At 61.6% G+C, this 19,650-nt stretch overlaps 5 protein-coding genes across 9 annotated transcripts; all 5 read right to left on the reverse strand.

Annotated features, from left to right (window-relative positions):
• Positions 1–606: 606 nt before the first annotated feature.
• Positions 607–1,191, reverse strand: LOC308069947 (folylpolyglutamate synthase, mitochondrial-like; the record flags this gene model as incomplete). Its single annotated transcript, XM_080403100.1, is given in 3 exon segments — positions 607–792; positions 795–1,018; positions 1,119–1,191. Coding segments are annotated over 3 exon segments (483 nt in total), but the record flags the coding sequence as incomplete, so codon positions are not given.
• Positions 1,119–7,788, reverse strand: LOC308069509 (cyclin-dependent kinase 9-like). Of its 3 annotated transcripts, none has more exons than XR_013930422.1 (8): positions 7,523–7,788; positions 6,947–7,058; positions 5,977–6,067; positions 3,895–4,061; positions 3,522–3,693; positions 3,297–3,445; positions 1,555–2,097; positions 1,119–1,185 (listed from the first exon to the last, which is right to left on the reverse strand). XR_013930422.1 is itself a non-coding variant. In XM_080401883.1 (7 exons), exons 1-7 carry the CDS (start codon positions 7,612–7,614, stop codon positions 1,735–1,737), a joined length of 1,146 nt encoding a protein of 381 aa, XP_080258009.1. In that variant the 5' UTR covers positions 7,615–7,788; the 3' UTR covers positions 1,187–1,734. The 3 variants fall into 3 exon arrangements, 1 of the variants encoding a protein (XP_080258009.1); XR_013930423.1 differs by having other exon boundaries at positions 1,431–2,097; XM_080401883.1 differs by lacking the exon at positions 1,119–1,185 and having other exon boundaries at positions 1,187–2,097.
• Positions 7,789–8,583: 795 nt separating this feature from the next.
• LOC308069517 (folylpolyglutamate synthase, mitochondrial-like) lies at positions 8,584–9,084 on the reverse strand (the record flags this gene model as incomplete). The annotated part of the gene is made up of 2 exons (XM_080401898.1): positions 8,584–8,845; positions 8,930–9,084. The coding sequence occupies 2 exons, from the start codon at positions 9,082–9,084 to the stop codon at positions 8,584–8,586; spliced, it is 417 nt and encodes a 138-aa protein (XP_080258024.1).
• A 2,933-nt stretch (positions 9,085–12,017) lies between these two features.
• Positions 12,018–12,601, reverse strand: LOC308069948 (folylpolyglutamate synthase, mitochondrial-like; the record flags this gene model as incomplete). Its single annotated transcript, XM_080403101.1, is given in 4 exon segments — positions 12,018–12,203; positions 12,206–12,321; positions 12,324–12,428; positions 12,529–12,601. Coding segments are annotated over 4 exon segments (480 nt in total), but the record flags the coding sequence as incomplete, so codon positions are not given.
• Positions 12,529–19,212, reverse strand: LOC308069507 (cyclin-dependent kinase 9-like). Of its 3 annotated transcripts, none has more exons than XR_013930418.1 (8): positions 18,933–19,212; positions 18,357–18,468; positions 17,387–17,477; positions 15,305–15,471; positions 14,932–15,103; positions 14,707–14,855; positions 12,965–13,507; positions 12,529–12,595 (listed from the first exon to the last, which is right to left on the reverse strand). XR_013930418.1 is itself a non-coding variant. In XM_080401881.1 (7 exons), exons 1-7 carry the CDS (start codon positions 19,022–19,024, stop codon positions 13,145–13,147), a joined length of 1,146 nt encoding a protein of 381 aa, XP_080258007.1. In that variant the 5' UTR covers positions 19,025–19,212; the 3' UTR covers positions 12,597–13,144. The 3 variants fall into 3 exon arrangements, 1 of the variants encoding a protein (XP_080258007.1); XR_013930419.1 differs by having other exon boundaries at positions 12,841–13,507; XM_080401881.1 differs by lacking the exon at positions 12,529–12,595 and having other exon boundaries at positions 12,597–13,507.
• Between the last annotated feature and the right edge of the window lie 438 nt (positions 19,213–19,650).

Genomic DNA, 19,650 nt, shown 5'->3' on the forward strand with positions numbered 1-19,650 from the left:
GGGGGGTGGGCAAAAGCGGGTGCCCCCAGGACACGACCCAGCACTTGGGGTGACCCCCTGCACCTCTCCTGGGTCCCCCCAAGAAGGCAGTGGGCACCACTAGGAGCAGCAAAATGTTTATTAAGGGGGGGTGAGGCAGTGTGGGGCTGCTGGCTCCCCACGGGGTGATGGGCAGAAACCACACACACTCCCAGCTCCCCACCCAAGTTACAAACTATTAATAATAATAATAATAATAATAATAATAAATCTCCCCTGTGTTAAATTAGTCCACACCTCGCTGTGGCTTGAGGCTCCCATCTACCGCCCCCTCAAAACTCCATCTACGCCCCTGGGCGCCTGGACCCTGGCACAGCCTGGGGCAGCCCCCCCAGAGGCCAGGGCCCCCCCAGCCAGTCCCACCAACGTGGGCTGGGGGCAGGGAGCAGCTCCCCCATGGCCAGTGTCCCCCCTGCGGGGGGCACAGCCAAAAGGCACTGGGGTGAAAAGGGATGAGCCGGGAAGGGTCTGGGGGTCCCACGTGCCCCCCCCAGCCACCTCCGAGCACCATCTGGGGCAGAACCGGCGCTTCAAGTAAAAAGAGGTGCAAAGCCCTGCGCACCCCCGCTACTGGGAGAGCGCGGGGTCCAGCAGCCGAAGGACCCCCCCCACCAAGTGCAGGCTGCCGGTGACCAGGACGTGGATGGCGGCCGCCTCCCGCAGCCGCACAGCCCCTCTGCTGGCGGCGGGGTGGGGGTGAGCCCCCATGGCGGTGGGCGCTGCCAGCCAAGGGTCCCGGCCCTGTGCCACCCACCCCTCAGTGCCTGGGCCAGGCAGGGGAACACGAGGGCTGGGGAATTGAGGGGTCTCGCAGCTGGGGGGACCAGGAGCAGGGGTTCTCGGGCAGGGGCTGGCTGCAGGGGGGCTGGGAGCCAGGGGTCCTGCCCCTCCTTTTCCTCCAGTAGCCGGGTCCACCTCCGCTGGTTCTCCAGGCAGCGGGTCAGGGAGCTCTCCAGGGTCACGCTGAAGTTTTGCTGGTCTGGGAGAGACGGGGATGGGGGCCAGGGATTAGGGGGAGCCAGGGAGGGGTTGGGGATGAGGGGCGGGGCCAGGGAAGACCCCAGCTCCCCGGCACTCACCTGCATTGCTGGCCACGGGCACCTCCGTGAAGTTGGGGCAGAAGACAGCGTAGTCAAAGTGGCAGGGCTGTGGGGAGAGGAGGGGGGGTCAGCACTGGGGGAGCCCTCAGGACCCACCCATGGGATCGCCACCAGGACCAGTCCCACACTGGCAGGGTCACGGGGGGTTGGTCCAGGCAGGGGGTCATCTGATGGCCCCCCCTGCACCCAGCGCTGCAAGACCCTCGGGGGGGGCACAGAGGTGGGATACACCCAGGGACAGCAGGGTGGACAGGCTGCACAGCATCAGCTCCTCCTCACGGCTCCCCTCACCTGCAGCCACTGAACGTGGCCGGTTCAGGCCACGGTTGAGGCCACGTGCTGAACCGGCGCCCGGCAGGTGCGGGAGCTCTGTAACAAAGCTGTAGGGAAACAGCTGCAGGCTTGCAGGTATCACCTTCTGTAGCAGCTCCGTGGTGGCTGAGCTGCCGCACGAGATCTCAGAGCCGAGTTAAAGCCAGCAGGCGCTTCGCCTTGAAGAAAGTCCTTTCCCAGACAGAAAGACCTTGCCAGGACATCCCCGCTGAATGCAGCCTGCGGAGTAGCCCAGCTGGGACCCCGCTGGGGAAGCCCCCACTCAAAACACTCGGTCGAATCCAGCCTGGTTGGTGGCGGCCGGGTTCCTGCCCTGGAACGGCTGCTGGGGCATGTGCCCACCCCTCCTGTGCGGTGGGGCCAGGTACTCGAACATGGACTGGTTGAGGGTGGACAGCATGTTTTTGAGGTCCGAGGGCATGGGGTCGGACCAGAAGAAGTCGTGGTTCAGGGCATCATCGCTGTCGATCCGCTGGGCGGGATCCAGCACCAGCAGCTTGTCGATGAGGTCGAGTGCGTAGGGGTCTCCGACGTAGGCTTTCAGGCAATCCTTCACCTTGCGCTTCTGACCCTTGGGAAGATCCAGCTTCTGGTACAGCTCGTATTTACCCACATTTGGCCAAGCCTGGGAAGGGGCAGGAAAGCAGGGTTGGGAGGAAATAGTTACAGAGAGGACAAGCCATTTTTGATGCGAACACCCTCAGGCAAAGTCGGGTGAGGTCTGCAGGGAGAACAATACTATTTTATAACCTCCAAACTGGCAGACCTTGTTCCCACAGCATGAAGGAGGCCCTAAAGGGTACGCTAAAGCCTGGAGACACGTGGGCAAGTCGGGACGGAGGCCTGCTGCAATGGAAACAGCTTGCAGGATGCTCCAGGATTTCTGGTTCTCCCACGAAAGAGCTACAAGAGAGCGAGGCTCATGCCAGCTACAGCATCCAGAAAGGTAAAGCCACAAACCCGATTGCTAAGTAACAACCAGGATGTCTGTGGCTCCTTTTATCCTTAGGAAGCAAAGCCTGCTGCAGTCACCAGCACTTACCTCAACCCTGATCTGAGAGACCACACCAGGTATTTACATACAAGAGAAAACCCCTTCAATGTACGTACATAACGCATGCAGGACAGGCATCAGGCCTCTGCAGCTGCCTGCACAACACAAGCCCTAGATCACAGCCCCGGCCAAGAGATCCCCCAGCTCAATCCCCCACAAGAGGGCAGGACAAGCCGCCATTAAATAAGGAGCTGAGAAAGAGCTAAATGCTCCCACCAGAACCGAGCCGATGCCACGAGTGACAAGACAGAACTGAAGAGGCTTTTCAAGGTGACCAGTTCAAAGCACCAGAGGCAAACCTCTCAACACAAAACAAACAAAAAAACCCCAAACCCACCCTTCTTTAAGCAGAAATCCAAAGGGTGTTTCTCTGTGAGACAACCCCCAAACACAGGCTAGAACAGATTCCTACGTGCAATGTTCTGTTCTTTCACAGCTGGAGCAGCCAGCATCGTCTCTGTGCTCAAATACAAGGACACAAGCCACCCCTGCCGAAGGGGGTCTGGGAGGCAGGTTCACCCTTTTCTCCTCAGGAGGTTAACATGAGCGATGGGACAGCTGTAGTCTACACAGAGTAGCAAGGCAAGCGCAGTGCCCCACCGTGCACGTGGCTGCCGGGAGGCAAGCAGAGTTTGCCAGAGCTTCCCCAGCCTCCCTGCCAGCAGCGGGCATGGGAAGAGGCCCAGGAACGGCCGATCCCAGAACCTGCCCACACCACCGCCTCTCGCCTCCCTCCGCTCTCTGCAGCTCGCTCACGCTCACGCCCTCACCTCCGGTGTGATGGATCCGCAGAGCTGGCTGATGAGGGTGAGCTGGTGCTGCTCTGTGTTCCCTTGCATGATGGGGCTGCGGGTCCACATCTCTGCCATGATGCACCCTGCACCCCAGAGGTCAATGGGGGGACCATAGTCCCGCTCCCCTAAACAGAGATGTCGCGTTAGTCACCCAGGGGAATGAGAAGGACAGAGAAGCCGGCAGAGCCCATCACCTCCTACCTAGGAGCAGCTCTGGCGGCCGGTACCACAGAGTCACCACCCGGTTGGTGTAGCGGTTTGGCTGGCTGTTCTTAGCCAGGCTGAAAGCTCGAGCCAGCCCAAAGTCTGCAAGCTTCAGCACTCCGTCCCGCGTGATCAGGACATTTGCAGCTTTCAGGTCTCGATGCAAGATCTGTACAAGGACAGACGCCAAAAGGTTCAGCCGTTCAGGTACCCTCCCTGGGCGCCTGGTGCCAGCACCTCCTTGGTGCCAGCAGCTCCAGAGGTGGAGGACAAGCAAGGACTTCCCTCCAGCCTGTGCTAAGACACCCACTCCTTGGAAAGCCACAGAAAGCAGGGTGACCTCAGAGCACAGCACAGCTCTGGCCGGTACCTTGTTCCTGTGGATGTAGTAAAGGCCGTTCAACAGCATCTGCATCACTTTCTTGATCTCTGAGAGCGTGAACTTGACACGGGCATTGCTGAGAAGGCCAGCCAGGTCATGCTCGCAGAAGTCAAACACAAGGTAGATGCTGCCCTTGCAGCGGTTGTATGGAGAGGCTATGGGAGAAGCAAGGAGGGACCGTCAGGGAGGGACCCTTAACCCCAGCACAGCTCCTCCTGGCCTCCGGCCACCCTGCTGCTCATACATACAGCGCTCACTAGACAAAACCTCAGGGCACAGGCACACACAGAACCAGAAACAGCCTGCAGGCCCCAAGACCCACAACTAGCAACAGAAGAACAGAGGATGAGGATCAGAGTCGTGAACGTGATCAGACAGGCAAGGCAAGGGCACGAAAATCTTTGAAAGCTTCGTTTTGTATTGCTCTGTGCGCGTAACGGCTGTGGGGTTTCCTCCCTGCAAGCCACGGCTGGTAGGTGCACATACCACTAGCTGCCAGCCAAGCACTACCACCGATCGCGTCAGTGATAACGGAGACGCCCGCTAAGACAGCCCCAGCAAAAATGCAGAAACGGAGAAAAATCTGTCTAACATCGTATTAGAAAGCGGGGGTTTCTGCAGCCTCAAACATCATCTGTGAAAATGGGCTGCTCTGGATCAAAGCGATTTCAAACTCCAACTCCAACTGCAATTTAAAGTCACTAACAGGAAGCCTCAAATGAAGCAGTCTATTTCAACCTTGTTCCTAGAGCACACATGCAAAACTGTAAAAAGAAAGCTGATTTTCATCAGCTGTAATCGGCAAAACTTGCCGATCGATCAGCAGCTCCTACTGGACAATGACAGCCAAGCTCAGCCCTCACAGAAACGCACCACTCTGCCAGCCAGCAGGGTGCCTGCTGTACCAGCTTTGCAATTCCTTACACACATATGGCCCCTACCACACCTTTCCCACCTAAAAAGAGAGGCGCTTAAAAGTTTGAGAACAGCACATGCAATATTTCTGCTTTACTGGAAACTGAGGTCAAAGTAGATCTGGGTGAAAACTGGAATTCAAACAAAACACAAACGACCGACACGGCTACAAAAATAGTTACCTTGGGTACACCAGCCATGCAACCATCACAACTTGTTTAATCGCACAGTGAATTCAAAATTAACTTGTCAGTGTTTCTACTCATACCTGTTCGGAGGACTATAATCTACGTGCTGTAGAGGACTAGAGCAACTTCAAGCTCCTGGTCCCGGGCCAAACACTTCTACCAGTTCAGTGAACTTTTAAAAACACACCAGCACCAGATACCTGCCACTTTCATTTTTATTTCACGGAAGCGACTGAATATAGAGAATGGCAGGCTTGAACATCAGCTGTCACTTTCAAAAGTATTTTTTACAATACAAATCCACAGAAGAGAATGACGTATAAAAGCTACCAAGTGCTTTAAAGCAACTTGACTGGAAACGGAGCCAGGCCAAGCGCACTGAGCGTGCCAGTCACGCAGCAGGGGCACACCACGTGAGGTAGAAGCGAGGAGGTGGAAGAGCAGCTCAGGGCCACCCCGAGTGGAGTCCCAGCTCTCACAGCACGAGCACTCGCTGCCATCCACAGAAAGCCAAGCAAGTCTCCAGCTGGAGCTGTATCATCAGCACAGAGCTGCCACAAACCATCGCAAGCCAACTGAGAGGGACAGCTAGAGGTCCTGACAGGAGGGAACTGGCTGTGCACAGCTCCGGGCTCAAAACCCTCTGCTTCAAAGCCTCTCCAGTGTGGGTTTATCTCAAGCCTCTCAGGACTTTTCCAATACGGGCAGCATTCATTGCCACAGCACACCCATATCCCAGCAGCACTGACCACAGCTTTTTCCAGCCAAGGTGCAGCAAACCCCGAACTCTGTAAGAAACTGTTTTCCAAGAGGAGTGCACCATCACCCCTCGCATCACAGGCGGGGACAGAGGCCTATGCCCAGCTAGAGGACCCCACGCCCAGCACAAAACACCAGCCCGCTCAGCAGAGAAGGAGGGCTGAAAAAAAAGCTGGCAGCCAGCCCGAGAGAGAGCCCCGCAAGCTACCTTTGGTCCTGCAGATTTCTATGAGGTTCACCACGTTCTCATGTCTGAGCAGCTGGAGGATTTTAATCTCTCGCAAGGCTGTGATGGGGAACTGGAAAGGCGAAAGAAAGGACGGGGATTAGGGGTGCGTGAGACCAGGCCACCCCTGCCTAGAGAACAGGAGACACGTGACCGTGGCAGCTCGGCAGGGGACCTGCTTGAGCAGCACTGTCACAGGTCACTGAAGGCCGATCAGAGCTTTAAAATAAAACACCCACACCGGTACTGTGCACATTTATTTAGCATCAGGGCACCACTGCGGAGGGACGTTCCTTCACAGGAGAGTGGTTGTGTGGTGCTGAGGCAGGCATGCAGGCACCCCTCCCTCCTCTCCTCATCTTCCACATTTGTAAGGGCACACGGTACGGCCTGGCCCAAGCTGCAGAGCAGCCTCCCCAGCTACTGCCTGCGCTGTTTAAGCTGTTACCTCTCTCCCCAGCTTCTCCCATCTCTTGCACACCCCTGAGCACGTGCCCCTCACACACTACCCGGCTCCTCCACAAACAACAGCCAGCGGGGAGCCCTGCGCCTGGCGGGGGATGACAGGCTTTTGCACGGGAGGAGGAACGCGTGGGCAGCGCCACCTCCCAGCAGCTGTCCCATGCAGCCCAGTGACCTCACAGGGACTGCACCACACTGCTGCCTTTGCAGCCAGAAAGGTGACAACAAGCCGTAGGCCCTGGCAAAGCCACAAGGCCCAACGTTATCACAGTATCAGCAGGAGAGGAAAAAGGCCACAGGGCTGGGGTCCTGTCCACACCCTTACAGGTTCAGGATACAGCGTATTAGAGCTGCAAATATTGTGAAACACATTTACTCTGTGAAAGCACATCTATGCCGTCCCAAACATTAGCCTTCAACGACAAAGGGCCACCCCGCACCCCGCACCCCGGCCTTCCCAAACACAGCCCAGCCACGTTCCGGCACTTACCCCCTTCCTCTGCCATGCTGCTGCAGTTACCCCCTCCTTCTCATTCTCCATCAACACTTTTTTCAGTGCTACTCTCTTGCCTGTCTGCCGGTGTCTGGCTTTGAAAACTTCCCTGTAAAACCAGAATGAAACCACTGAGCAGCGCAAGGCAGAAGGGACGCAGCCAGGTGCTCCTGACCGGGAACACCAGCAAACAAGACACAAAGACGAGACAACCGCTCTGTGCTGAGCCGCCATCCGACCCAGCCACATCCCGTTCGGACCAAAGGCCCTCAGCAGCGGCCGAGCCGAGCCAGCCCAGGAGCCCCCCAAGGATTTTGGCCGAAACTGCACGTTTTGGGCAAAGGTGCAGGACCCCGCCCCGCCCGTCTCCAGAGGGAACTCTGCTCTGCCGGAGCGGGGCGCCGGGCCGGGGAAAGGAGGGCTGAGGGGCCAGGCCGGCCCCCGCGGCCGGAGCGCTGGCCGAGGAAGGGAGACCCAAGCGGGCGGCGCCCGGGCCTGGGGCGGGCGGGCCGCGGGGCCCAGGGGGCCGGCCCCGAGCAGCAGGCCCGACGGCGGGGCGGGCCGGGCACTCACCCGAAGGTTCCCTGCCCGATCTTGGCGAGCTTCTCGTACTTAGAGACCTCATCGCAGAAGGGACACTCCGCCATGTCGTACCGCTTGGCCATGGCTGCCGCGGCCGTCGCTACAGCACCGCGTTCTGCCCCTCCCGCGCGCGTCACAGCCCCTTCCGCAGCAACGCGGCTCCCTCGGGGCTCCTGGGCGGGCGGAGCTTGCCGCCGCCAGCCCCGCCCCCGCCAGCCCCGCCCCGCCGCCAGCCCCGCCCCCGCCAGCCCCGCCCCGCCGCCAGCCCCGCCCCGCAGCCAGCTCCGCCCCCGCCAGCCCCGCCCCGCAGCCAGCCCCGCCCCGCAGCCAGCTCCGCCCCCGCCAGCCCCGCCCCGCAGCCAGCCCCGCCCCCGCCAGCTCCGCCCCACCGCCAGCCCCGCCCCCGCCGCACCGCCCGGGGCACCCACCGCCCCTGGTGCTGGTGGCCCTAAAGCACGTCACCGTGGCACCGTGTCTCCTGCGTGCTGAAACCCGCCAGGGTTTCCACAGCCTTTCTGCTCCCTGGCTCCTGCACCCAGGGGCTGTGGCGAGGGGACCCCACAGCCAGGGCAGGACACGGGGCCCGGGGGGCACAGACGTGCCCGGTGGGGGCTGCCGTCCCCCCGGCGATGCCTGCGTCAGGGTGCAACGCGAGCATCTTGGCGTGGGGGTGTCTGAAACTGGTCCCCAAGGCGGGGGGCACGGGGGGGCCAAGGCCAGAGCAGCAGCGGAGATGGCTGCTGGCATCCCGGCCACGGCAGCCACCAGGTGCTGCCTGGGAATGGGGGACAGCACAGACACTGCAGCCTGCCAGGCCCAGGCCACCTGGGCCTGCGTGAAGACACTCCTGCCTCCAGGGCACCCCAAGGTCCCCCAGCATGAGGCAACAGCCAGCGGCAGGGGGCTCCTGCTGCCAGTCATGCCGTCCGGCTGTCACCCCACCCACGGGGCCGTGAGGGCAGCGGCTGAGCCCCAGATGTGCCTGGTGCTCCCTTGTCTGCAGGGCTGGCGCCGTCCTCTAAGGCTGGCACCCTGCTCGAGAGATGGCACCCTCACCCACAGGGCTGGCACCCACGTTCAGGGCTGGCACCCTCCTCTAGGGCTGGCACCCAGGGGGGGTTGGGTGTCAACATCTGCTGGGCATCCCCAACCAGCACTGGGGCGTCCTCGAGGGAGGGAGCACCCCCCGCCAGCCCCACCTTGGTCTCCTCCAGGCGCCTGTAAACGAGCCAGAAGTACTTGCTGAACTGCTCCTTGCTGATGGGCTGCCCATCGATGCGGATCCGCTCACGCACCTGCACCAGGTGAGGGGAGCTGGGGGGGCAGAGCAGGAGAGGGGGGCACAGTCGGGCACAGTGCCACCAGCCCCCCCAAACCCTCCTGACCCCCCACACTCACCTGTAAAAGCCCGTCTTCAGCCCGTAGTTGCGGAGGATGCACTCAGCGAAGGCGCACACTGAGCCCTGGGGAGACAGCAGCGTTAACCCCCCCGTGCTGGGGCAAACGGAGCCAGAGAGGCTGGAGGCCCCCCCTTGCCCCCCAGCACTGCCCATCTGCCTCACCTTGCCCTTCGTCCCCGTGACATGGATGACGTTCAGTCGATCCAGGTCCTCGACCTGCCAGAGGTCAACCACCCGAGAAGACCCCCAGGAGGCAGCCAGCACCGAGCATGGTGGCACCGCTGCTGGGACGGGGGGGATGGGGTGGGGTGGGGGGGGTGATGGGGGGACCCGCTCCTCACCTTCATCCCGGTCCGCTCCAAAAAGCCCTGCATGGCTTCCAGCTGGGCCTGGGGGTCGCTGCGCTCCCGCTTCGCCTGCTCCAGGTCGCTGGCATTGGTCTGCAGGGTGTTGAGGGTCCGGATGGTGTCCTGGAAAGATCCCTGGGGGCGGTCAGGATGGCGCCCATCACCACAGCCTCGGGGCTGGGCCCACCGCCACAGCCCCAGGGGCCAGCCCAGCCCAGCCCGATCCACCCCATCGGGTTTGGCTCCTGCAGCCGTGCCCGCTGGCTGCCGCCGTGGCCCCGCGGTGACACGCTGGCAGTGCCAGCACCTGTTTGGGGGACGCCGCGCGGACGGGCTCCTTCTGGGCAAGGGGAGCCACCCCTCCACCGCTGCCCCTTGGCCCCGCGGGGGGGCACAGGGCAGCCCAGCACCCGGCACCCACCCCTGCCCGGCGGGACAAGGCCACCCATGGGTGCGAGCGGGCGGCGCTCCAGTGCCAGCATGCCTGCCCGCCGGCTCGAACCGGGGCCGCAACCGCAGCCGCGGAGCTGCACCTGCACGGTGCATCTGGCACAGCCGCTGCGCGGCACGGCCGCTGCCGGGGGCCACCGAGCCCCCCGGGCCCGCACGCTTGGCCCTGCCGCAGTGGGACCTGGCGTGGGACAAGCCAGTGGCCCCGGTGCGGGGACCCCCCGAGCAGCCGGACCCCACGCAGGCAGCAGAGCGGCACCGGTGGCGCATCCTGCCCTGGTGAGCGTGGGGCAGCTCCGGGGCTTCCGCACCGCCCCCGGCCCCGGGACCGCCGGCGCCCCCGCGGCGCCCGGCAGCCGCACGGGCTCGGGATGCCCGAGGCCCCGCCCGGGACGCGGCGCGGCTGCTGGCCGCGCTCCCGGGGCTGCCGCGGCGGACGGCGCTTCGCAGGGCGACCTTCGGGCACCGGCCGCCCCCGGCAGAAGGCACGGCGAGCGGCGGCGCCGGGACCCCTCCCGCCCACCCGGGAGCCCGCAGGCCGGTGCCTCGGGAAGGGGCCGCCGCTGCCCTCCCACGCCCGGTACGGCGGGACACCCCCGCGTGACCCCAACCCCCCGGCGCCAGCTCCCGCTCCCCGCCTGCCGCTAATCCGTGGAACCTTTGGACTCAATAGCAGTTGGGAAGGGAGGAACGGCGGCAGGTCCAGGCTGCTGAGGGCAAGCCCTGGAGGGCACAGTCCCTCACACCAGCCCTTTGCAGCCTCCTTCCCCCTCCCCAGGCTGCAGCAGGGTCCCCAGGACAGCATCGTTGCCTGCTTTGCCTGCTGAATGCAGCCACCACGGGGGATGGAGCATCTCCCCCCAGGGAAGGGGGGGAATCTAGGGGTCAGGCTCCTGCTGAGGGACTCTGCGGGGTCCCAGGAGCACCCCAAGAGTGGTGGGTACAAGGCAGGAGAACAGCACGGTGCTCTACACCTCCCCTTGCCAACAACTCCTAGAGGAGCAGAGGGAAGCAGTAGCGCATGCAGAGGGTGAGGTGCTGGGCAAAGGGGTCAGCTCTGGGGCACGTCCCCAGTGTGTCAATACGGGGCTGCAGCCCCCAGTGCTCTGGGGAACCAGCTGCTGTGCGAGGCCAGCCACCAGCACCAGCCTGCTCCTCCGGCAGTGCCGGAGCGCTGGCAGCAGCAGCTCAAGCCCGTGCCCGTCCTCCGACACGGCAGCAGCATCCTGCCCACCGCCGGCCGCCCCGAGCTCGGGTCCCCTCGGTGCTTCTCCCTCCGGCGCCGCGACGCGAGCCAGGTCCCACCTCCAAACTGCAGCCAGTTTCCAGCACGGTGCCGGCCTCGGAGAGCAGCAGCACCAACCGCAGCATCGGCAGCACCCAGAGCACCCCCTGCTCCACCAGCAGCGTGGCCTGACCCCCCCCAGCCCACCCGGTCCCCAACTGTCAGACTTGGGGACCCACCCCAGCCCCATTAAGCTGGGTTTTTGCCCCAAATCTCAGGCCGAGCCCGGAGGGGGCCTCCGTTACTCATTCAGCGAACGCTTTGGCCCCCCAAGGGCAGCCCACGCCGGGGGAGGGGGGCACCCTGCAACCCCCCTGGGGTCCCCTGCTGCTGGGTGCACCAGGGGGGCAGAGAGAGTACCTACGCCCAAAGCCTCCCCCAGGGCTCCCCCTCAAATGGGGGGGTGGGCAAAAGCGGGTGCCCCCAGGACACGACCCAGCACTTGGGGTGACCCCCTGCACCTCTCCTGGGTCCCCCCAAGAAGGCAGTGGGCACCACTAGGAGCAGCAAAATGTTTATTAAGGGGGGGTGAGGCAGTGTGGGGCTGCTGGCTCCCCACGGGGTGATGGGCAGAAACCACACACACTCCCAGCTCCCCACCCAAGTTACAAACTATTAATAATAATAATAATAATAATAATAATAAATCTCCCCTGTGTTAAATTAGTCCACACCTCGCTGTGGCTTGAGGCTCCCATCTACCGCCCCCTCAAAACTCCATCTACGCCCCTGGGCGCCTGGACCCTGGCACAGCCTGGGGCAGCCCCCCCAGAGGCCAGGGCCCCCCCAGCCAGTCCCACCAACGTGGGCTGGGGGCAGGGAGCAGCTCCCCCATGGCCAGTGTCCCCCCTGCGGGGGGCACAGCCAAAAGGCACTGGGGTGAAAAGGGATGAGCCGGGAAGGGTCTGGGGGTCCCACGTGCCCCCCCCAGCCACCTCCGAGCACCATCTGGGGCAGAACCGGCGCTTCAAGTAAAAAGAGGTGCAAAGCCCTGCGCACCCCCGTTACTGGGAGAGCGCGGGGTCCAGCAGCCGAAGGACCCCCCCCACCAAGTGCAGGCTGCCGGTGACCAGGACGTGGATGGCGGCCGCCTCCCGCAGCCGCACAGCCCCTCTGCTGGCGGCGGGGTGGGGGTGAGCCCCCATGGCGGTGGGCGCTGCCAGCCAAGGGTCCCGGCCCTGTGCCACCCACCCCTCAGTGCCTGGGCCAGGCAGGGGAACACGAGGGCTGGGGAATTGAGGGGTCTCGCAGCTGGGGGGACCAGGAGCAGGGGTTCTCGGGCAGGGGCTGGCTGCAGGGGGCTGGGAGCCAGGGGTCCTGCCCCTCCTTTTCCTCCAGTAGCCGGGTCCACCTCCGCTGGTTCTCCAGGCAGCGGGTCAGGGAGCTCTCCAGGGTCACGCTGAAGTTTTGCTGGTCTGGGAGAGACGGGGATGGGGGCCAGGGATTAGGGGGAGCCAGGGAGGGGTTGGGGATGAGGGGCGGGGCCAGGGAAGACCCCAGCTCCCCGGCACTCACCTGCATTGCTGGCCACGGGCACCTCCGTGAAGTTGGGGCAGAAGACAGCGTAGTCAAAGTGGCAGGGCTGTGGGGAGAGGAGGGGGGGTCAGCACTGGGGGAGCCCTCAGGACCCACCCATGGGATCGCCACCAGGACCAGTCCCACACTGGCAGGGTCACGGGGGGTTGGTCCAGGCAGGGGGTCATCTGATGGCCCCCCCTGCACCCAGCGCTGCAAGACCCTCGGGGGGGGCACAGAGGTGGGATACACCCAGGGACAGCAGGGTGGACAGGCTGCACAGCATCAGCTCCTCCTCACGGCTCCCCTCACCTGCAGCCACTGAACGTGGCCGGTTCAGGCCACGGTTGAGGCCACGTGCTGAACCGGCGCCCGGCAGGTGCGGGAGCTCTGTAACAAAGCTGTAGGGAAACAGCTGCAGGCTTGCAGGTATCACCTTCTGTAGCAGCTCCGTGGTGGCTGAGCTGCCGCACGAGATCTCAGAGCCGAGTTAAAGCCAGCAGGCGCTTCGCCTTGAAGAAAGTCCTTTCCCAGACAGAAAGACCTTGCCAGGACATCCCCGCTGAATGCAGCCTGCGGAGTAGCCCAGCTGGGACCCCGCTGGGGAAGCCCCCACTCAAAACACTCGGTCGAATCCAGCCTGGTTGGTGGCGGCCGGGTTCCTGCCCTGGAACGGCTGCTGGGGCATGTGCCCACCCCTCCTGTGCGGTGGGGCCAGGTACTCGAACATGGACTGGTTGAGGGTGGACAGCATGTTTTTGAGGTCCGAGGGCATGGGGTCGGACCAGAAGAAGTCGTGGTTCAGGGCATCATCGCTGTCGATCCGCTGGGCGGGATCCAGCACCAGCAGCTTGTCGATGAGGTCGAGTGCGTAGGGGTCTCCGACGTAGGCTTTCAGGCAATCCTTCACCTTGCGCTTCTGACCCTTGGGAAGATCCAGCTTCTGGTACAGCTCGTATTTACCCACATTTGGCCAAGCCTGGGAAGGGGCAGGAAAGCAGGGTTGGGAGGAAATAGTTACAGAGAGGACAAGCCATTTTTGATGCGAACACCCTCAGGCAAAGTCGGGTGAGGTCTGCAGGGAGAACAATACTATTTTATAACCTCCAAACTGGCAGACCTTGTTCCCACAGCATGAAGGAGGCCCTAAAGGGTACGCTAAAGCCTGGAGACACGTGGGCAAGTCGGGACGGAGGCCTGCTGCAATGGAAACAGCTTGCAGGATGCTCCAGGATTTCTGGTTCTCCCACGAAAGAGCTACAAGAGAGCGAGGCTCATGCCAGCTACAGCATCCAGAAAGGTAAAGCCACAAACCCGATTGCTAAGTAACAACCAGGATGTCTGTGGCTCCTTTTATCCTTAGGAAGCAAAGCCTGCTGCAGTCACCAGCACTTACCTCAACCCTGATCTGAGAGACCACACCAGGTATTTACATACAAGAGAAAACCCCTTCAATGTACGTACATAACGCATGCAGGACAGGCATCAGGCCTCTGCAGCTGCCTGCACAACACAAGCCCTAGATCACAGCCCCGGCCAAGAGATCCCCCAGCTCAATCCCCCACAAGAGGGCAGGACAAGCCGCCATTAAATAAGGAGCTGAGAAAGAGCTAAATGCTCCCACCAGAACCGAGCCGATGCCACGAGTGACAAGACAGAACTGAAGAGGCTTTTCAAGGTGACCAGTTCAAAGCACCAGAGGCAAACCTCTCAACACAAAACAAACAAAAAAACCCCAAACCCACCCTTCTTTAAGCAGAAATCCAAAGGGTGTTTCTCTGTGAGACAACCCCCAAACACAGGCTAGAACAGATTCCTACGTGCAATGTTCTGTTCTTTCACAGCTGGAGCAGCCAGCATCGTCTCTGTGCTCAAATACAAGGACACAAGCCACCCCTGCCGAAGGGGGTCTGGGAGGCAGGTTCACCCTTTTCTCCTCAGGAGGTTAACATGAGCGATGGGACAGCTGTAGTCTACACAGAGTAGCAAGGCAAGCGCAGTGCCCCACCGTGCACGTGGCTGCCGGGAGGCAAGCAGAGTTTGCCAGAGCTTCCCCAGCCTCCCTGCCAGCAGCGGGCATGGGAAGAGGCCCAGGAACGGCCGATCCCAGAACCTGCCCACACCACCGCCTCTCGCCTCCCTCCGCTCTCTGCAGCTCGCTCACGCTCACGCCCTCACCTCCGGTGTGATGGATCCGCAGAGCTGGCTGATGAGGGTGAGCTGGTGCTGCTCTGTGTTCCCTTGCATGATGGGGCTGCGGGTCCACATCTCTGCCATGATGCACCCTGCACCCCAGAGGTCAATGGGGGGACCATAGTCCCGCTCCCCTAAACAGAGATGTCGCGTTAGTCACCCAGGGGAATGAGAAGGACAGAGAAGCCGGCAGAGCCCATCACCTCCTACCTAGGAGCAGCTCTGGCGGCCGGTACCACAGAGTCACCACCCGGTTGGTGTAGCGGTTTGGCTGGCTGTTCTTAGCCAGGCTGAAAGCTCGAGCCAGCCCAAAGTCTGCAAGCTTCAGCACTCCGTCCCGCGTGATCAGGACATTTGCAGCTTTCAGGTCTCGATGCAAGATCTGTACAAGGACAGACGCCAAAAGGTTCAGCCGTTCAGGTACCCTCCCTGGGCGCCTGGTGCCAGCACCTCCTTGGTGCCAGCAGCTCCAGAGGTGGAGGACAAGCAAGGACTTCCCTCCAGCCTGTGCTAAGACACCCACTCCTTGGAAAGCCACAGAAAGCAGGGTGACCTCAGAGCACAGCACAGCTCTGGCCGGTACCTTGTTCCTGTGGATGTAGTAAAGGCCGTTCAACAGCATCTGCATCACTTTCTTGATCTCTGAGAGCGTGAACTTGACACGGGCATTGCTGAGAAGGCCAGCCAGGTCATGCTCGCAGAAGTCAAACACAAGGTAGATGCTGCCCTTGCAGCGGTTGTATGGAGAGGCTATGGGAGAAGCAAGGAGGGACCGTCAGGGAGGGACCCTTAACCCCAGCACAGCTCCTCCTGGCCTCCGGCCACCCTGCTGCTCATACATACAGCGCTCACTAGACATAACCTCAGGGCACAGGCACACACAGAACCAGAAACAGCCTGCAGGCCCCAAGACCCACAACTAGCAACAGAAGAACAGAGGATGAGGATCAGAGTCGTGAACGTGATCAGACAGGCAAGGCAAGGGCACGAAAATCTTTGAAAGCTTCGTTTTGTATTGCTCTGTGCGCGTAACGGCTGTGGGGTTTCCTCCCTGCAAGCCACGGCTGGTAGGTGCACATACCACTAGCTGCCAGCCAAGCACTACCACCGATCGCGTCAGTGATAACGGAGACGCCCGCTAAGACAGCCCCAGCAAAAATGCAGAAACGGAGAAAAATCTGTCTAACATCGTATTAGAAAGCGGGGGTTTCTGCAGCCTCAAACATCATCTGTGAAAATGGGCTGCTCTGGATCAAAGCGATTTCAAACTCCAACTCCAACTGCAATTTAAAGTCACTAACAGGAAGCCTCAAATGAAGCAGTCTATTTCAACCTTGTTCCTAGAGCACACATGCAAAACTGTAAAAAGAAAGCTGATTTTCATCAGCTGTAATCGGCAAAACTTGCCGATCGATCAGCAGCTCCTACTGGACAATGACAGCCAAGCTCAGCCCTCACAGAAACGCACCACTCTGCCAGCCAGCAGGGTGCCTGCTGTACCAGCTTTGCAATTCCTTACACACATATGGCCCCTACCACACCTTTCCCACCTAAAAAGAGAGGCGCTTAAAAGTTTGAGAACAGCACATGCAATATTTCTGCTTTACTGGAAACTGAGGTCAAAGTAGATCTGGGTGAAAACTGGAATTCAAACAAAACACAAACGACCGACACGGCTACAAAAATAGTTACCTTGGGTACACCAGCCATGCAACCATCACAACTTGTTTAATCGCACAGTGAATTCAAAATTAACTTGTCAGTGTTTCTACTCATACCTGTTCGGAGGACTATAATCTACGTGCTGTAGAGGACTAGAGCAACTTCAAGCTCCTGGTCCCGGGCCAAACACTTCTACCAGTTCAGTGAACTTTTAAAAACACACCAGCACCAGATACCTGCCACTTTCATTTTTATTTCACGGAAGCGACTGAATATAGAGAATGGCAGGCTTGAACATCAGCTGTCACTTTCAAAAGTATTTTTTACAATACAAATCCACAGAAGAGAATGACGTATAAAAGCTACCAAGTGCTTTAAAGCAACTTGACTGGAAACGGAGCCAGGCCAAGCGCACTGAGCGTGCCAGTCACGCAGCAGGGGCACACCACGTGAGGTAGAAGCGAGGAGGTGGAAGAGCAGCTCAGGGCCACCCCGAGTGGAGTCCCAGCTCTCACAGCACGAGCACTCGCTGCCATCCACAGAAAGCCAAGCAAGTCTCCAGCTGGAGCTGTATCATCAGCACAGAGCTGCCACAAACCATCGCAAGCCAACTGAGAGGGACAGCTAGAGGTCCTGACAGGAGGGAACTGGCTGTGCACAGCTCCGGGCTCAAAACCCTCTGCTTCAAAGCCTCTCCAGTGTGGGTTTATCTCAAGCCTCTCAGGACTTTTCCAATACGGGCAGCATTCATTGCCACAGCACACCCATATCCCAGCAGCACTGACCACAGCTTTTTCCAGCCAAGGTGCAGCAAACCCCGAACTCTGTAAGAAACTGTTTTCCAAGAGGAGTGCACCATCACCCCTCGCATCACAGGCGGGGACAGAGGCCTATGCCCAGCTAGAGGACCCCACGCCCAGCACAAAACACCAGCCCGCTCAGCAGAGAAGGAGGGCTGAAAAAAAAGCTGGCAGCCAGCCCGAGAGAGAGCCCCGCAAGCTACCTTTGGTCCTGCAGATTTCTATGAGGTTCACCACGTTCTCATGTCTGAGCAGCTGGAGGATTTTAATCTCTCGCAAGGCTGTGATGGGGAACTGGAAAGGCGAAAGAAAGGACGGGGATTAGGGGTGCGTGAGACCAGGCCACCCCTGCCTAGAGAACAGGAGACACGTGACCGTGGCAGCTCGGCAGGGGACCTGCTTGAGCAGCACTGTCACAGGTCACTGAAGGCCGATCAGAGCTTTAAAATAAAACACCCACACCGGTACTGTGCACATTTATTTAGCATCAGGGCACCACTGCGGAGGGACGTTCCTTCACAGGAGAGTGGTTGTGTGGTGCTGAGGCAGGCATGCAGGCACCCCTCCCTCCTCTCCTCATCTTCCACATTTGTAAGGGCACACGGTACGGCCTGGCCCAAGCTGCAGAGCAGCCTCCCCAGCTACTGCCTGCGCTGTTTAAGCTGTTACCTCTCTCCCCAGCTTCTCCCATCTCTTGCACACCCCTGAGCACGTGCCCCTCACACACTACCCGGCTCCTCCACAAACAACAGCCAGCGGGGAGCCCTGCGCCTGGCGGGGGATGACAGGCTTTTGCACGGGAGGAGGAACGCGTGGGCAGCGCCACCTCCCAGCAGCTGTCCCATGCAGCCCAGTGACCTCACAGGGACTGCACCACACTGCTGCCTTTGCAGCCAGAAAGGTGACAACAAGCCGTAGGCCCTGGCAAAGCCACAAGGCCCAACGTTATCACAGTATCAGCAGGAGAGGAAAAAGGCCACAGGGCTGGGGTCCTGTCCACACCCTTACAGGTTCAGGATACAGCGTATTAGAGCTGCAAATATTGTGAAACACATTTACTCTGTGAAAGCACATCTATGCCGTCCCAAACATTAGCCTTCAACGACAAAGGGCCACCCCGCACCCCGCACCCCGGCCTTCCCAAACACAGCCCAGCCACGTTCCGGCACTTACCCCCTTCCTCTGCCATGCTGCTGCAGTTACCCCCTCCTTCTCATTCTCCATCAACACTTTTTTCAGTGCTACTCTCTTGCCTGTCTGCCGGTGTCTGGCTTTGAAAACTTCCCTGTAAAACCAGAATGAAACCACTGAGCAGCGCAAGGCAGAAGGGACGCAGCCAGGTGCTCCTGACCGGGAACACCAGCAAACAAGACACAAAGACGAGACAACCGCTCTGTGCTGAGCCGCCATCCGACCCAGCCACATCCCGTTCGGACCAAAGGCCCTCAGCAGCGGCCGAGCCGAGCCAGCCCAGGAGCCCCCCAAGGATTTTGGCCGAAACTGCACGTTTTGGGCAAAGGTGCAGGACCCCGCCCCGCCCGTCTCCAGAGGGAACTCTGCTCTGCCGGAGCGGGGCGCCGGGCCGGGGAAAGGAGGGCTGAGGGGCCAGGCCGGCCCCCGCGGCCGGAGCGCTGGCCGAGGAAGGGAGACCCAAGCGGGCGGCGCCCGGGCCTGGGGCGGGCGGGCCGCGGGGCCCAGGGGGCCGGCCCCGAGCAGCAGGCCCGACGGCGGGGCGGGCCGGGCACTCACCCGAAGGTTCCCTGCCCGATCTTGGCGAGCTTCTCGTACTTAGAGACCTCATCGCAGAAGGGACACTCCGCCATGTCGTACCGCTTGGCCATGGCTGCCGCGGCCGTCGCTACAGCACCGCGTTCTGCCCCTCCCGCGCGCGTCACAGCCCCTTCCGCAGCAACGCGGCTCCCTCGGGGCTCCTGGGCGGGCGGAGCTTGCCGCCGCCAGCCCCGCCCCCGCCAGCCCCGCCCCGCCGCCAGCCCCGCCCCCGCCAGCCCCGCCCCGCCGCCAGCCCCGCCCCGCCGCCAGCTCCGCCCCCGCCAGCCCCGCCCCGCAGCCAGCCCCGCCCCCGCCAGCTCCGCCCCACCGCCAGCCCCGCCCCCGCCGCACCGCCCGGGGCACCCACCGCCCCTGGTGCTGGTGGCCCTAAAGCACGTCACCGTGGCACCGTGTCTCCTGCGTGCTGAAACCCGCCAGGGTTTCCACAGCCTTTCTGCTCCCTGGCTCCTGCACCCAGGGGCTGTGGCGAGGGGACCCCACAGCCAGGGCAGGACACGGGGCCCGGGGGGCACAGACGTGCCCGGTGGGGGCTGCCGTCCCCCCGGCGATGCCTGCGTCAGGGTGCAACGCGAGCATCTTGGCGTGGGGGGTCCCCAAGGCGGGGGGCACGGGGGGGCCAAGGCCAGAGCAGCAGCGGAGATGGCTGCTGGCATCCCGGCCACGGCAGCCACCAGGT

The sequence above is a fragment of the Falco punctatus genome (genome assembly GCF_963210335.1).
Source record: "Falco punctatus genome assembly, chromosome: 9".
Lineage (NCBI taxonomy): Eukaryota > Metazoa > Chordata > Aves > Falconiformes > Falconidae > Falco > Falco punctatus.

Excerpts from the sequence above, each read along its gene's own strand:
- LOC308069507 (XM_080401881.1), bottom strand. The coding sequence starts at position 19,024 with ATGGCCAAGCGGTACGACATGGCGGAGTGTCCCTTCTGCGATGAGGTC. Across the intron at positions 18,469-18,932 it reads ATCGGGCAGGGAACCTTCGG|GGAAGTTTTCAAAGCCAGAC; the intron begins GTGAGTGCCCGG and ends CTGGTTTTACAG. Across the intron at positions 13,508-14,706 it reads GCGGATCCATCACACCGGAG|GCTTGGCCAAATGTGGGTAA; the intron begins GTGAGGGCGTGA and ends GCCCCTTCCCAG.
- LOC308069509 (XM_080401883.1), bottom strand. The coding sequence starts at position 7,614 with ATGGCCAAGCGGTACGACATGGCGGAGTGTCCCTTCTGCGATGAGGTC. Across the intron at positions 3,694-3,894 it reads ACTACATCCACAGGAACAAG|ATCTTGCATCGAGACCTGAA; the intron begins GTACCGGCCAGA and ends GTCCTTGTACAG. Across the intron at positions 2,098-3,296 it reads GCGGATCCATCACACCGGAG|GCTTGGCCAAATGTGGGTAA; the intron begins GTGAGGGCGTGA and ends GCCCCTTCCCAG.